Source organism: Nansenia antarctica (genome assembly GCF_963989245.1).
Source record: "Nansenia antarctica genome assembly, chromosome: 6".
Taxonomy (NCBI): Eukaryota; Metazoa; Chordata; class Actinopteri; order Argentiniformes; family Microstomatidae; genus Nansenia; species Nansenia antarctica.
Window position 1 is genome coordinate 36,244,243 of NC_137676.1, and position 17,180 is coordinate 36,261,422.

The window sequence follows — 17,180 nt, forward strand, 5'->3', positions numbered from 1 at the left end:
TGCTGCTTCTGTCCTTTGAAACCAACACATGACATTTGGCAAATCAGACTTTATTCAAACAAACATATTACACCTGTTCAGATCATGATCATATCCTCAGTACATTTTAATGATTGTCAAAAAGAAAGAATCAAATGAGAAAAAGAGTGATGAATTCATTATCACATTTAAGGTACATCAACACATGAGAAATCCCTTATCAGACAAATCAATATATTTTACAAAAGCTTCAACATTCAGAGAAAAAGCTCTGTTCTGGCATCAATGAGACATAACAATTAAGTTTGAACCCCTCTTTTAAAAAAGAGCTGAAAGTACAAACAATAAAGCACTGAAACGTTATCAGCGGATTAAAATGTACAACCATATCCTCAAAATAAAACGTGTTAGACAAGTAGAGTACACATTCACATTGTTGTTCACAGAGAATGACATGAAAAAAAAAAGAAGCACGACGGTGGCCGCTGGCCTGAGCTAGATGACACTTTTCCTGCTACGACTGGTGGATTGATGATTCACTTACTTAGTCAAATGTATTGATTGTAAGTTTGCTTTGGAATAAGGCGTCTGCTAAATGCCAATATAAAATGTAAATGAAATTCTGAGCTTCTGAGAATTAGGGTTTAAGATTAACCAATAAAAGGAGACGCTCCATCCTTAGACTGAAGGACAAAAGTCCCCACAGCCAATGGCAGCTTATTACTGTCTAACAACAGTTCATTATGATGGTGAGGAGAGGTCACCAGCTGGGAGCTAGCCAGTTCAAACCCTTTAACGCCACCTCAAATCCTAGGAAACAGGCCTGGGAGGGAGAGGGAGAGAGAGAGAGAGAGAGATGTAATGGGGAGAGAAATAAGAGCTTATGACTAGTAAACATATCTAAACATGTATTTGAAGGGACAGTGAATTACCGCGTTGGCAGGGAAGGCTCGGAGGAAGACGGCAGTGATGCCTTTGTAGAGTGCCCTGGTGCCCTCCTCACGAACTGTCACCCTCAGGACGTCAACCAGGCCCTTGTACCGCCCGTCTGCAGCTACACACACACACACACACACACACACACACACACACACACACACACAGACACACACAGACACACACACACACACACACACACACAGGGAGAAGCATAATGAATACTACAAGTAATAACACAATTGTCCCAGCTGTCACAGGGTCATCACAAGTGCGCGAGCGTGTTCGCACTCACATTCTCTCGCTTCACGCCTCTTCCCAAACCATCTCACTCTAAAAGAGACGCTCACCGTGAAAAGTCGAATGTCGTACGGGTCGTTGCTTTGAAGGACATCATTCAAACAACAATCGAAAGTACTTGAGAGACAGTGTCCGACAGTGCCTCTGGGCGACATGACCAATGTTTACCACTAGAGGGAAGAGTAGAGCCGCCCTCTCCATTCTACTTTAGTCACTGTGCTGACCTGCCATGAAACTTGACTGCTGCTAGTCTCATTAGACACACGGCTGGACGACTGGGCCACCTGTAACATATCCTCTAGCCACAGCCCACTGGGGTAAGCTAGGGCCACTGTGTCCACACACACACACAGGAACAGACACAAACAGGCCCGGTTCCATTTCAACCCCTCGTACCTCACCACGAGGGACCCTCGCCCTTTCCCTGAGCCCTTTACTCCTTCACTACTCCGAGAGGTTATAGATATATGGTGGAAGCTCTACCTGGAGCAATTACACCTCATCAGTACTAATCTATGAATCGTGATGGGCGGTAGGGGATATAGGAAGGACCCAGGGACCAGAATGGAACTGGGCCGCAGAGAGTTTATTATTAGAGATTCTCCTATTCATCATCATCCTTATACCCTTACAGTATGTATACGTTTCCCCAACCCATGTCCCCTAACTCCTCCTAGGATCTGTGATCCTCACTCCTGGTCCTGGAGAGACCCAGTACTGCAGGCTTTGGTCCCAGCTCCCCACGGACCCGCCTGGTTCAGCTCATCCAGGTGTCTTGATGACAAAGCTGATTCTGGCATCTCTCCAGAAGAGATGAGGATCAGGGATGAGTGTCAGTGTCCTGCATGAACACAGCAACGACGGACGCTGACCTGTCTGGAAGTTGGACTTGAGGACGTCGGGCGGAAGGGCGATCACCCAGTTGAGGATGCCCGCGGTGCCGCCCGCCAGGAGGATCTTGGGGGTGCTGAGCTGTGACGGGCTGGAACACACACACACACACACACACACACACACACACACACAGAGAAACACACACGCATGCATGCACACAGACACAGACACAGACACACACACACACACACACACACACACAGAAACAGACGCATGCATGCACGCACAGACATACACAGACACACACAGAGTCAGAAGTCAGGCATAAGTAATGGTGACAGCGAAGACAAAAAGCCTTAACCCCTCAACTCCAGTCCCTATGCAGATCTGAATCCATGTTGGATAGGTATAAGCACTATGAGGGAAATCCATCCTCCTTTCATATATCTACACACAGTGTCTAGACTCTAGGGTATATATTCCCCCCAGGGGGAATAAAGGATAGGGTGACTGACCTTTCACCCTCGCGCGTCAGGAAGACCTTCAGGTACTCGTAGGTCAGGTAGTACAGGCCCATAGACGGCACATCTGAGAGATAGGTCATATAATAATAATAATAATAATAATAATAATAATAATAATAATAATAATAATAATAATATTAATAATAATAATAGATTTTTATTTAAAAGTGCTTTTTCTCAAACTCAAGGACACTGTACAGAAAAAAGAAGCAGGTGAATAAACAAAAAACACAACAAACAAAAACAGAATAGGGATAAAGAAGATGATTTCAATGGAAAAAGACAGGTGTAAGAGCTCAGGCAGCTATATAGGTCAGAGATCAGACAGAAACACTTCTCAGACAAGAGATTTACAGATGTTGGGGTCTAAAATATCATGTTACATACAATATATGACTGTGGAACCCCATCGTGCAGCCAAATGTCATCAGATAACTTTTTCTTTGGGGGGGGTTCTAATATTATGTTGTGAGTGAAAGACACAGAGGGCTACAGAGAAGTGAGTTAGACACAGAGACTAATGTTTAACTTTGAAACCTGACTCTTATCATTACCATTGAACCCAAGGGGCATTACGGATTTAATGACTCTCTCTCTGTCTCTCTCTCTCTCTCTCTCTCTCTCTCTCTCTCTCACACACACACACACACACACATACACACACACACACACACACACACACACACACACAATCACACACACACATAGCAGGGTAAAGTCTGCTACCTCTGATGAGAGTGAGTAAGGTTCCTTTGTAGACGCTACGGATCCCCTGCTCCTTGTAGAGCCGTAGAGCACAGTCAACAGGCCCTGCGTACTTCACCTGGCCTCCACTGGCCTGCACCTGCAATACACACACACACACACACACACACACACACACACACACACACACACACACACACACATAGGTCAAAATCATCTGAAGATCACAACTGAATTCATAAAGGCAGTGTGTGTGTGTGTGTGTGTGTGTGTGTGTGTGATTTAGATGTATCAGTAAGAAGGCTCCATTCATAAGTCATGGTACACTGTGTGGTCCTTGCCTGCAGAAGACACTTGATCCTTTCTCCTGGAGCTACGATCACCGTGGTGAACAGCCCTGCGAGACAACCAGCCAGATAAGTCTGGAAACACCTGACACAATAGAACAGAGACAAACGCATCAAATACTATCAAACAGAACAGAGGAACAACAGAATAGAATACAACTTTATTATACATCCAGAGATGGAAAAACTGAGGCGGACTAAACTACATGACAGATCATTCATCCTATATACACGTTCATACAATAGGGGTAACATAGAGAGAGAGAGGGAGAGAGAGAGGGAGAGAAAGAGAGAGAGAGAGAGGGTGAATCCCAATTCACCCCTCCGGCTCCGTTTTCACCCCTTCGGCTCAATTTTGTGCGTTCACGTGTAGGGGTAGTGGCGTCCCAATTCATTACTCATTTAGGGTTAGGGCGAGGGTTAGGGTTATCCATGGCTCCATTTGGAGAAAATCTTGACCCTCGTTCCATTCGGAGCCATGAGACTCCCTTCCGGCATGCATTGCGAATCATCTACAGAAATGTTATTTTCGCTCTCGTAAATACGGAAGCGAGCCTGAAATGTCATTTACTTTTTCTGTAATTACTTGTAATTAAAGACTTGAAAAATTATGATAACCATACCATTAGTTTAATGTAATTTCAATGCATTATAGACCTTTTCTTTACAACAAGCATAACAAAAAAAGATCGCTATTATGCCGCTATTGTGCCTATGCAGGAGCGCCCCATGGAAGCGTCAAGCACAGCCTTCCCATAAGGAGCGCGATTCACATCGAGATGTACATTCCTGTTTAGAAATAAAAGATTACCTGTGGCGTTTGACAGTGGATGATGATAGACATATTTAATGTGAAGTTATCTATCTAACGTTAGGCTGATGTGTGCATGATAGACGCGCATGACCTATTTCCATGTTTTATTTACAGCTATGGCACGTATTAAACCAAAACAACCCGCAATCCTATCCGAGCAGTTGTTATTATGTAATATTGTTGATGGGTTATATAATTTAATGTTATTTCAATGCATTATAGACCTTTTCTTTATAACAAGCATAACAAAAGAAATCGCTTTTATGTCGAGGTGCTATGTCTAACGTTACAGGCTGATTTGTGGCCGACAGTCGTGCATATGACATATTTCCATGTCTGATGGCATATGACACCTACTAATGTCTTTTCAATGCATTATAGACCTTTTCTTTACAACAAGCATAACAAAAGAAATCGCTGTTATGCCGAGGTGCTGTGCCTATGCTTAACATAGAAAGTTCCACAGTCCAGCGCGCTCAGGACAGCGGGCAGGACACCGGAGCCAGCAGGACACCGGAGCACTCATATCTGCACGTTTGTCACAGGCTGACAGTCACCGTGTTCCGCTGCCCCGACGTCAGTCCCATGGAAGTGTCATGCACAGCCTTCCCCATTTCAGAGATGTACAATCATGTTTATTTAGAAATAATTGATTACCTGTGGTGTTTGACAGCATGATAGGCGCGAATTTCCCCCCCATTGGTGGTATATGACGCTATAGTTGTTATTATACCAAAACAACCGGCAATCTAATCCGAGCAGTTGTTATTATGTACTATTATCGATGGATGTGCCATTTTTGATGGAGGGCAGTGAGCGGGAGACTCATCAAGGACATGTAGTTAACTAATGCAGTGGACATCGTCTGTTTCTCCAGCGTTCCTGTCACATCGGATTTCGTAACGTCATACAAATAAATCTGTAAGTCATGCATTTTTCCATGTTTCCCTTTGATGGCATATGACGCCGTAAATGTAACTAAAGTTCAGCCGCGAAGTTGTTGCACTGTTGTCCTATATCAGTGCAGACCGGCAGCATAGGAGCACAGGTTTCATACAGGTTAGAGCGCCGTTATTCTGTCATGGTCTGATAATGAAGCATTGTTCTTTTTTATTTGATGACTTGTTTGATCGATTGATAGCGTTCAAGTTCATTCAAGTTGTGAATGAATCGCGATGACGCGAATGACGTTTCAGTCGTGAAGGGTTGTCCCATTTCTTAGGGGAACCACTATGGCTTGTGGCTCTGTTCGGAGGCCTTGGCTCCAAAGCGAGTGACTCCAAAACGAGCCGAAGTGGTAGAAAAGAGAATCGGGATTGGGCCAGAGAGAGGGAGGATGGGGAGGGAGGAGGCAGGAACAGGGGGAGGAAGAATGAGGGTTAGGGTTAGGGGGGTGTGTGTGGTAGTCAGGGGGTGGGGAAGATAAAAGCGAATGACAGCAGAGAGGAGGGCTACTGATGGACAGTTATATATAGACCTAATATGCTGACTATTCTAAACACACACAGACACACGCACAAACATACACACACACACACACACACACACACACACGTGCATGGTGGTACTGACGTGAGTGGTTTGGTGGGGTCAGTCTGTTGCAGTTGTACTCCCAGACCGAATCCAAAGAAGCTGATCGCCATCATAGGAGCAGCACCAGCCAGTGGAGCCCCCATCCCCTTGTAGAGCCCCCGGAGACCCTACACACACACACACACACACACACACACACACACACACACACACACATACACACACACACACACACACACACACACACACACACACACACATTTTAATCATTTATTTCTGTCCACATAGAAACAAGTATACAAGGACACAAATACTGAAGGCACAGATGGGATGCATTCACAAACAGACATGGACAATGTCTTTCACATACAACAGGACAAGACTCACGGGTACAAGTAACACCGTCTCCGCCATATTTGGCGGCTGCCAATAATCGCAGAGACAGAGCAATACTTGCTGAGCCTTTTTGCTTCTCCCTTGGACATTCCCAGTAGACGTAGTCCTCTGACAACCAATCTGTGCACATGTCCAAGACTGCCAAATATAAAGACTAATAGCGTACACCTATAGCCTAGCTCTGAGATGGTGTCTACAAGCTGCTGGTATTTCATGACCTTAGTCATGAAGGCTTCCTCTAGGCTTGTGTGCACACACACACACACACACACACACACACACACACACACACACACACACACAGATTATGTCCTGTAACGGCCTTGACAAGAAGCGATTGCACATTACATTACATTTGTCCACACAGCATTTCAGTGACAATTACACAATATCTCTGTGTATGGTGGTGCCATATCACCCAGCTTCAAAGGTCATAAAAAATCATGTTTTGGAGGCGAACCAATCATTTGAAACCAAGTGGAGACGGTAAACTCACTCCTCATGTTCAAATACCCGCCCACACTGTCCAACTGCTGGCTTTTCGATAGCATAGCTGGTTAACATCAGGGGATTTGAGGAGACAAGTGAATGAATGAATGGACTTTATTGTCATTGCTACAGTACAGGTACCAAACAACGAAATTTAGGAGGGGTGGCTCCCCTGGTGTTAGGAAAGGGGAAAAAAAAAAAAAAAAAAACTTTTAGAAAAAGAATAAAATCCCAAGAAGGTAAGGAGCTGGTTTACATAAATAAAGGCTATGTACACAATCCACTGTACTATACTGCACAGATAGTCAACTAGGGTTGTCATATTGCACAATAGTATTTTTTCACGTTATTTAAAGTGTCACAGTTTGCAGGCTTGAAATGTACATGTTTGTGCCTCAGCACTACACCTGATTTTTTCAGTCCAGCAGCTGCCATACAATCCGTCCAGACTGTCCAGGGCCCAGAACTTAGGTCTTTGCTGTGTTCAGGGCCTGGACGGCCCTGTGGTAGAAGCAGTTCTTCAGTCTGTTTGTCTTAGCGGCCGGGGTCCTGTACCTCCTTTTCGAGGGCAGCCTGATAAAGTGTACGTGCCCAGGGTGGGTCGGGTCCCTGGAGATCTTGGAGGCCTTCCTGAGACAGCGTGTGTTGTACAGCTCTTCCAGAGAGGGGAGGGGGGCGCCGGTGATCTTCTGTGCTGTTCTCACGACTCTCTGTAGCGCATTTTTCTCCGCTGTTGTGCAGCTGTAGAACCAGTTGCAGATGCCGTAGGTGAGGATGCTCTCCACTGCGCCGCGGTAGAAGGCCACCAGTATCTCCTGCTTGTTGTGTTCTTTCCTGAGGCATCTCAGGGTGTATAGCCGCTGTTGTGCCCTCTTGATGGTGCCTTTTGTGTTGTCCTTCCAGGTCAGGTCATCCCGCATGTGATGTCCCAGGAATCGGAGGGTCACTAGTTTTGGCAAGTCAGAGGTCATCGGTTCGAGACTCAGTTGGAGCAACTCTAAATCGCAGGGCTACTGTTTGCAACAACTTGACGTCTGATTATCAAATCAAGAATAGGTGTGTGTGTGCATGTGTGTGCGTGTGTGTGTGTGAGAAGTGTGTGACAGTGTGTGTTCACCTCTTTGGAGACGGTCTTGCGGAAGCAGTCGAATGTCCCAGTGTAGAGTACATACTGGCTGGAGGCTCTAGGCTGGGTCTGCAGTCGGACCTAGATGGACAATTACATCACCAGTGAGAGAAGAATAGAATATAGTACTCTAGTACTTACACTCAGAAATGGGCTTAGTGTATGTGTGTGTGTGTGTGTGTGTGTGTGTGTGTGTGTGTGTGTATGTGTGTGTGTGTGTGTGTGTGTGTGTGTTTGTGCTGAGACAGGAGTGTGCGTTTAGGGATGGGAGCCTCCCAATAAAAGCCTGTGTTTCTAGACCTCAGATACTGTAAGACGGTTGTGCGCGTGCGGGGGGGGGGGGGGGGGGGGGCTGCTCTATCTCTGTCAGTGTTGAACACCAGATTAGATACCGACACCTAGTCTCTCTGCCTGTGGTAGACGACACAAGAATGACAGTGCTTTTTCGGCTGTATTTACGTAGGAGGCAGACAACAGTTAGCGGGCATGGAATGGCATTTAGGTTTAAGCTATAAATAGAGAAACTGTCGCCATTGCCTAGCACCACCACCTTCAACTCACCACCGACAACAAACCTTAGAGACTTACTCTCTCTATTTCTCACTTTCTCTCACTCTGTCTCTCTCTGTCTCACTTTTCTCTCTCTCCCACCCTCCCACCCTCCCTCCCTGTGTGTGTGTGTGTGTGTGTGTGTGTGTGTGTGTGTGTGTGTGTGTGTGTGTGTGTGTGTGTGTGCGTGCGTGTGTGCGTGTGTGTGTGTGTGTGTGTGTGTTTGAGAGAAAAAAACCATGCTGTTGTTGGCAGCAAGAGCCTGCTGCTGGGGACTAATGGTCTAACTCTGGTGTCACCAGACACTGGTGTGCTGACCCTTCCTTCTTTCTAAGAACGTCATCCTCACTCTGCCTCCTTCCCTCCCTCTCTCCTTCTCTCTATGCCATGTCTAGTATTTCTCTCACTCTCCCTGTGGGGACACTGATCAGTCTCTCTCTCTCTCTCTCTCTCTCTCTCTCTCTCACTGTGTGTGTGACTCCCTGAGTCACTCACCCGTCCAAGGCGCGCAGCAGGTAACGAGGGACATCGGTCGCTGGGAAAGATCCCACGCAGTGCAAACAAACAAACAAACAACTAAACAAACACACGGCTAAACCGTTTGTGGAGACACTCAACAGCGCGCGCGCATACACACACACACATACACACACACACACACACACACACACACACACACACACACATACACACACACACACCATACGGACCGTCTGTGTCAGACCATTGGCTAGATCAGTAGGTTAAACGGGTCTACCGACGTTCAGCCCACTAATCTCTCCAGAAGCTTATTATCGCCCCCGGCTTCCAAGCGGTTCCGGTCTACCATCCTTGCCTGACCCTAAACCGCCATTACCCTAGTGGGTTCAACAGGTGGAATACCTATATCCAACACCATTTTAACACAATTAAATATTCGTACTAGGCAGCTAAAACGTTTTGTATCACCTTGATGGTGTCGAGCGGGTGTCCCGCTAACAGAAGGCAGGCGCCACCGGCTCCTCCCGCTACGAAGTTCTTCAGCCCAGAGACACGTTGTTGTTTCTCCGTGAACTCCCGGTCTCCCATCCTCTCTCTCTGCCTCGCCGTACGGGACAGCAGCACACGCTGTCGTTGACTCCCAACTGTCCAAACAGTTGCGCTGTCGTTGACTGACTCCCAACTGTCCAAACAGACATGCACACAAACTAACAAACAAACACAACACAACACCTCCTGAAGGGCACACTGCTCTTCGCCCGATTAGCACACCCGCGGTTACGCGGCTCCGCAGCCAAACACGAAACTCTCGTACTGTACTTTTTATACCCCCATTGAACCGAAACCGCGAGTCTCTCTCTGGGTATAAGCTACTCCTGCATGTCCCGTGTCCCCCTCGGCCTGGGAGGAGCCGCAGAGACCTCTAGCGTCCACTGCCTCCGCTACAAGCAGGTTAAGTTAGCTGGCTGTGGGAGTTCGTCTACTCGGGAGAAGTCCACCGGTCCACCTCCCGGATAGGCCTACACTAGCCTATACATTCATTAGATCTAGAAGTACCAATTTCCCAAGACCTGATATCGCTACCTAGAATCTTTCACTTGGAAATGTGAGACTATACTCACTGACAGTCATTCACCTCCACGTGGTCGCTGTCCGTGGTCCTGCATTCCCGACGCCTGATCGAGATGACTTTCTCTAGACGTGACGGCCACCCCCCTTTTATACAGATCAGCTAATCTTCATGTCTATGATAATGTCTTCTTTTGAACTACTTTGCTTAGATTTCTTTTGTACAGAACATAATTATAGTCAGGAATTACATTAGCACCAATGACAACCACTATACATAAAATAAAACAAAAACAAACAAAAAGGATGGCACCAATGTTTAATCGAAGTAGACATACAAGTACACAGCAAAATCACCAGTGTTAAATTAACTCTGAGTGTTAAATTTAACACTAGAAAAGTGTTTATATGCGCCCACTCTTTTTAGTGTTGAATTAACACTTTTGAAAGTCTGGGTTCACAAGGTCTGTAGTACGCCAGGTCATCTACACAGATCACTGTGAAAACATCAGTTTTCTCCTCAATACCAAATGCATTTAAGTGATCATCAAAAAAAATGGTTGAGACTTCACAAATTAAAAGATAGGCATTGTCATCTCTAACTATTATACTGTCAATCCTGTTGAACAAAGGCATCTCATTTTCAACTGCAGAACATGCAAACATCCCAACCTGATACTCCGTGCCATAGCTTTTGACCCAGGAAGTGGTGGAAACAGACGACACATCAAAAGTTTCATTCAGCGCCTCACTGCCCTCTAAACTGCTGACCAAGACTTCAGTAATGGGACCAAACTGGAATCTTTTAAAATAAAAGTTCTCAAAATGAAAAGCTAACTGCCTCTGGTGTTTCTTAACCAGTGTTTTTGCAATGTTTTTAAAGTTTTTTACAGACTTTTTGAAGAAGTTGTGCTTTCCTTCAAATCTCATGCACCACATGTGTATGAGTGGCCCAATTTTCCTAATACAGCTTGGGTAATGGATCATTAGGTGATGTTTTGGAATCAAATTGCGCTCTGGAAAGAGAGATTTAAAAAGCTTGTGATGATCAAAAATGTGATGTTTCAAATAGCAAGTCATACCATGGGTTACAGTAGGTGAAAACACAATGTTGACAATTTGAATTAAGAGGAGTAACAAGTTCCAACAGCTATCATTCCTATCAACCAAATCTCCAAATATCAATGGGGTATTCCGTAAGAGGCACCATGACTGGACGGCATTAAGGCCAAGATCTTTGCTTTTGTCATCCAGTTTAAGCCCACTTGGCCTGTTTTTTCTCTGTGTATATCCATAATTGAAGCTCATAATTCTCTCAGACAATGCACTCAAGGATATGGAATTCTTCATCAAATACTGAAACAGAAGCTTTAGCCCATACTGCACCACTCCTTGTAGCAGATCATGCATTATATCTACAGCGTAGTTGTCTGAAGTATGGAACAACTGGAGGGAATTAAGCGAACAGGCTCGTTTGACACCAAATGTTGAGGTCAAAGCAGGATTTAGTTGAATGGCAAGGAGGTGTTCTGCATGAAGGTCTTTTGAACGTAGAGTTAAACCTGGATGATCTTCACTATAAACTGACTGCAACTCTCTCTTATCAGTTAAACAAAATCTACAGCAATAACAGAGCTGCCAAGTCTCACGCAATCGCCGTGAGACTCACGCATTTCAACCAGTTCTCACGCTCTCACGCCGCACCTCTATTTCTCACGGCGAGAAATAACAATTGTTTTACGGGACTTTTATTTTTGAAATTCCTTGAAAGAAAGCTACCGGACATGAGTTTCGTGGCATCTTTCTGCACGCGAGTTAACTTGAGTCTGCAGTCGAATCGGGAGGCGAGCGCTGATGGAAGAACCTGTGTTCACGCGAGCTGCAAGAACGTAGCAAGCAGTGTTGCCAGATTGGGCTACTTTTGGTCACACTGGATGGGTGGATTCGGCAACTTTTAGACTGGTTGGGCTGGAGATTGTCAATTCCGTCTGGCAACCGTGGTAGCAAAATATGTGCATACATTACAGCATCGTATCTGGTAGCCTACTGGACTGGGTTGCACCAATTTGGCGTAAGTCATGCATTTAGTAGTTACTAAACCCCTAGTTGTTACTAGCTAGTTTCAAACTAGTTGTTTACTAATTTCGGTTGCACCAATCTTAGCTAGTAAATACTCAGTTTTGGTAACTGTTTTTTGTTTCTCTACTGTAGTTTTCTTGTAGTCATGGAAACCAGGAAGTGCGGAGCAAGAAGCAGCATTAAACAAAACACCACTAGATGGCCTAGGCGAAAGACTCTAAAGATAAAACAACTATGCCTCCTAGTGTCAGAAGAAGGACTCAAATAATACATGGAAACTGTTCCATTACAACATAACTACACATAATTAGATGATCAAACAAAACCCTTGCTTTTGAACAACACGTCCCAAAACGAAAGTAACCAAGTAGCTAATGTCTCCCATATCAGTAGCCTACAGCAAACGAGAATAGTGAATCCAATCTAGTATTTAGTGATCGTGAAACTGTTCTTTATTATATCGAGTGGGTACTTTAAAACTTCGAATTGTGTGCTGTGAAAAAAAACGAAAACCAGATATTGTTGACACTTGACACAATAACTTTCACTTTAATTTTCGAGTCTGCGAGTGGTTGACCCCTAGACTGGCTTGTCACCCCTTAGGCTACGCTGCTGCTACAACATCAGGATCAGACGCAGGGTGAGACTTTCAAAAGAAACCTTTTTAATGGCTTCTGTGTCGTTCTGTGTGCTTTAAACTGCCATGGGTTGCTTGCGATAGACAGTCAGACGCGTAGTGGCTACATACATCAGTGGCCAGTGTTTCTATACCTGTCGGATACTATAAACGGGAGCGTTGAGAGGTATGTATATGTAGGCCTACTTGAAATCAACTTCATCATAAAGGTTTCTGGACTATGTGTATTAGCAATGAAATGACAGAGGGGTGATCTGGTGTATTGAAATACAGTGGCGGCTGGTGCTAAACATTTTGGGTGGGGCACAGGTTATGGGGGCATGCTCCACGGGGAAGAATATCAACTTTAAAATCTGGATTTACAGTCGATTTTAGCATGAGAATAGCTCTACCCCCCTGTACAGACCTCGCCATCCCCTCTACCCCCCTGTACAGACCTCTTCATCCCCTCTACCCACCTCTACAGACCTCTTCATCCCCTCTACCCCCCTGTACAGACCTCTTCATCCCCTCTACCCACCTCTACAGACCTCTTCATCACCTCTACCCACCTCTACATCTCCTCTACCCACCTCTACAGACCTCTCCAAGGCCCATAAAGTTATCTAGGAAACAGTGGCGGCTGGTGCAACATTTTTTGGGTGGGGCACAGCAGTGTGGCGGGGGGGGTCCTCTTTTCGCGTGCACGATTTTTTTCTCTCGCGTGCACGCGCATAAAACACGCACTGGCGCTCAAAACAAAGACGTAATTTCACTTTACCCACACAATACCCACTTAAACATGTGTGAGGATACGTAACGGCGTTTTGTGACAGAACTTTCACTTTCATTCATGAAATTCACCCCGTCTGTGTTACTGTTTACACAAGTACAATCACAGTGTGACAGTCAGATGGAGCATTCGGTAAACAACAACAGCAAGGTAATGCATCAGCTGAGTTAAAGAAAACCAACTCTTACCTTTGATGACAGAACATGATTACTCTTCCTGCAACGAATGGTGGATTGCTGATTCACATGCTTGGTATTCAAATGTATTGATTGTAAGTCGCTTTGGAATAAGGCGTCTGCTAAATGCCAAAAATGTAAATGTAAATGTAAATGTTACAGAGGAGTACCAAGCCCAAGACTTGGAGGAACACTACCGGGGCAAGGTGTTCTTTACCTTTCTTGACATACTCTCGCATGAGCTACACCGTAGATTCAAGGGGAAGGATGACACGCCTACTGGGTCAATCCTAACAGGTCTTCACTGCCTTACCATGGTAGCTGTTCGTCCTGTTTGTCCTGTTGCGTTTCCCGTAGTTGTCTTTCCGGGTTCAGAGCACGCTGGCGTCCGCGTTGGGACTGCCGCTTCTGTTCCCGGTCCTGTCTCCTGTCTTTTTGTATCCTGTCTTTTTGTATCCCGTCCTGTCTCTTTTTGTATCCTGTCCTCTTGTATCCTGTCTTATCCTTTTTGTATCCTGTCCCGCCGACCTCCGCTGCCTTCCACCCCGCCATCTCCTGCCTCTCACCGCCTTCACCACCGGACTGCAATACTCACCGCCTTCACTATCGGACTGCAGTACTCACCGCCTTCACTATCGGACTGCAGTACTTACCGCCTTCACTACCGGACTGCAGTACTCACCACCTCACCGTTCCTGTCCCCCGGCTCTGTGTTGCCGACCGACCCGCTGCGCGCCGCTCTCAGATATCGCTAGCCTGGCCGTGCTGTGCTACTACCCTCGTCCCGGGAGGTAGCTACCGCTCCCTCCCCGGTTCGGGGGTTGCCATCTCCGCAGGTGAGTGTCGGTCCTTCCCAGCCTTCACTCACTGCTGCGCGATTTGGTCGCTGGCATGGCACGGCTAGGCTGGCCGGCCGCGCGGGTTCGGTCCCAGGCTGGCAACGGCAACGGCGGCACCGCCTGTCGTTTTGCCCTGGACTCCCGGCCATCCCACCTGCCCCCACCTCCCCCTGCCCTTCTCTCGTCTCACCTACACTCTGCCGCCGCCACATCCATCGAGGCTCCCAGCAACACCAACACCGGACTCTACACCACCCCCCCCCTCCCCGTTCGCTGACTCTGTGTTCCATGTTACTCGTTGTTGTTACTTGTTGTTTTTGTGTCTCCCATATATGTGTATCCTATATTGTCAGCGTCTTTGAGCCATGGAAAAGCGCTATATAAATTCAATAAATTATTATTATTATTATTATTACCATCTCAAGTCACTGGAAGGGCATGACAAATGACAGAGCTGCTCTATCTGTCAGAGATGTGTGCCAGTTTTATGATGCAGAAGAAGAGAATGTTGTCACCGAACTGAAGGTATTCCACTCTTCATATGCTCTCCCCTCCAACAATGTCACAGCTGCGCTTAAGTGCCTTAAAGACAATAATGTGGAATCAGTTTTCCAAAATCGAACTATGCTCCTCAAAACTTATGCTACTATCCCTGTGACAACTGCTTCAGTAGAGCGATCATTCTCAAAACTGAAGCTGATCAAAACCCAGCTCAAAACCGATGTGGGGAAAAAAGGCTCTCTGATCTCATGCTGCTTTCAATTGAGAGGGATATCCCAATTGATCGTAATGAAGTCATAGACATATATAAACACATGGCCCAAAGAAGAATTCTGCTATGACTCCACTACCCACCATCTCCCTTCCGTTGCAGCAATGGCATCTGTCCATGCTTCTCCTGCAGCAAGCGCCCAACCAATATGCACCTTTGTTTGGACATGCAGAGTGATTTTCAAATGAGACACTCATGACAATATTTTTAATTTCCAGTTACAGTAACAGTCATGTAATCTAATGTTGGGTCTTAAAATCATATTTTTTCATATAATTGTCTTGTTTCTTTTGTGTAGTTTGTAGCTTAATCATATTTCTTTATTTCTTGATCTGTTGAAGATATTCCTGTCCATAGGTAGGTAACTTGAGCCTAGGCTGGGGGGATGGGCTGTTTATTATGGTGGGAGGCTAGGGGGATGGGAGAGCCTCGGTTAATTGTTTTGTTTGTGAAGCATTAGTTGAAATGCAGGTGCAAATGACTGAGTGGCAGACATTGTATATGGTTTTCTAGTTCTGATTTGTTTTGACAATTTTCAAGGTTTGGTTTTATTGTGTGCTTGATTGTATTTTCAATGTTCTAATATTTCAAAGTTTGCTATTATTGCAATTCTCTATGCTCTCAGTTTGACAATAAATCTGAGTCAAACTTCATTTTCTATGTATATTTTTCTTTGAGTGGGTAAATGTACAGAGGTGAATGGGTTAATTTTCAAAACAAGTGAGAAAACTGTTGAATTTGGATGGAATTTATACCTATAGTGATGTGTCAGTGAAGTATAATTAGTTTTACAAAAGAAAATAAGATGAGAAAGGTCAAATGGCACTGATGGTGCCAAAATGTCTCCAAATGGCACAATTTGGTTGTCCGCCTAAACATACCTGTACTAAAACAGGTACAAAGTTGCACTGGCTCACATTACTAGCATCTAATTTGGCATAAGTACTCATCAGACCATGGAGTACTGATTCCTAGATGATTTGGGCTACCAGCTCAGGTTTCCAAGCTGATATTCACTCTAAAAGCTGTCGTTTGTTTAGGCGGAGAGTGAATTTGAGATTTTTCACAATGTTCTAGCTCTATTTACTCTGACACAGTATATATATTTTGATTTTGACACTTTGATTCTGCCACCCCACAGGTGTTAGCTTTCATTTGATAGCAAGATCATTATGAAAGCCCTTGTGAGCAGAAAACCTAAAAAAAAATAGAATGGATATAAACAGGTTAACATATAGCATGCAAATAACCAAAAACATTATTTGGAGGTGTTTGTGAAATAAACATTTTAAAGGTGTATTGTTCCCTATGAGTTTTTATCATAGAGGTGTATACTTTTAATCTGGATTGCCTAGACTACATAATGTTAATCTTAATCCATACATGACGCATCATAGCTTTTTCCTCGCTGATGGGGTCCCATGTCGTGCAGTAGGTGCCCTTTTTTTCTTTTCGCCCCTGCCCTTCAAACAGCCTGAGTCCGCCACTGCATGGACCCCCTGCAATTTGCATACAGATCCAACCGCTCAGCAGACGATGCAGTCAACTTGGCGCTCCACTATATTCTGCAACACCTGGACAATCGGAACACCTATGCCAGAGTCCTGTTTGTGGATTATAGTTCAGCCTTCAATACCATCATTCCCAACCTCCTCCACAATAAACTGGCCCAGCTGAATATCCACCCCTTCATCTGTCAGTGGATTACTGACTTCCTCCCCAACAGAAGGCAGTATGTCATGATGGGCCCTCACCTGTCTCAGCCCCGCACAGTTAACACTGGTGCTCCTCAGGGCTGTGTGCTCTCTACCATCTCCAACAAACT

The 17,180-nt window shown here is 45.3% G+C and overlaps 1 protein-coding gene across 1 annotated transcript; it reads right to left on the minus strand.

Moving 5' to 3' along the window:
- Positions 1-98: 98 nt before the first annotated feature.
- Positions 99-9,837, minus strand: LOC308160029 (mitochondrial carnitine/acylcarnitine carrier protein-like). Its single transcript, XM_080533880.1, has 9 exons — positions 9,481-9,837; positions 7,975-8,064; positions 6,012-6,139; positions 3,620-3,710; positions 3,300-3,417; positions 2,565-2,637; positions 2,088-2,197; positions 912-1,033; positions 99-802 (listed from the first exon to the last, which is right to left on the minus strand). The coding sequence occupies exons 1-9, from the start codon at positions 9,598-9,600 to the stop codon at positions 740-742; spliced, it is 915 nt and encodes a 304-aa protein (XP_080390006.1). The 5' UTR covers positions 9,601-9,837; the 3' UTR covers positions 99-739.
- Between the last annotated feature and the right edge of the window lie 7,343 nt (positions 9,838-17,180).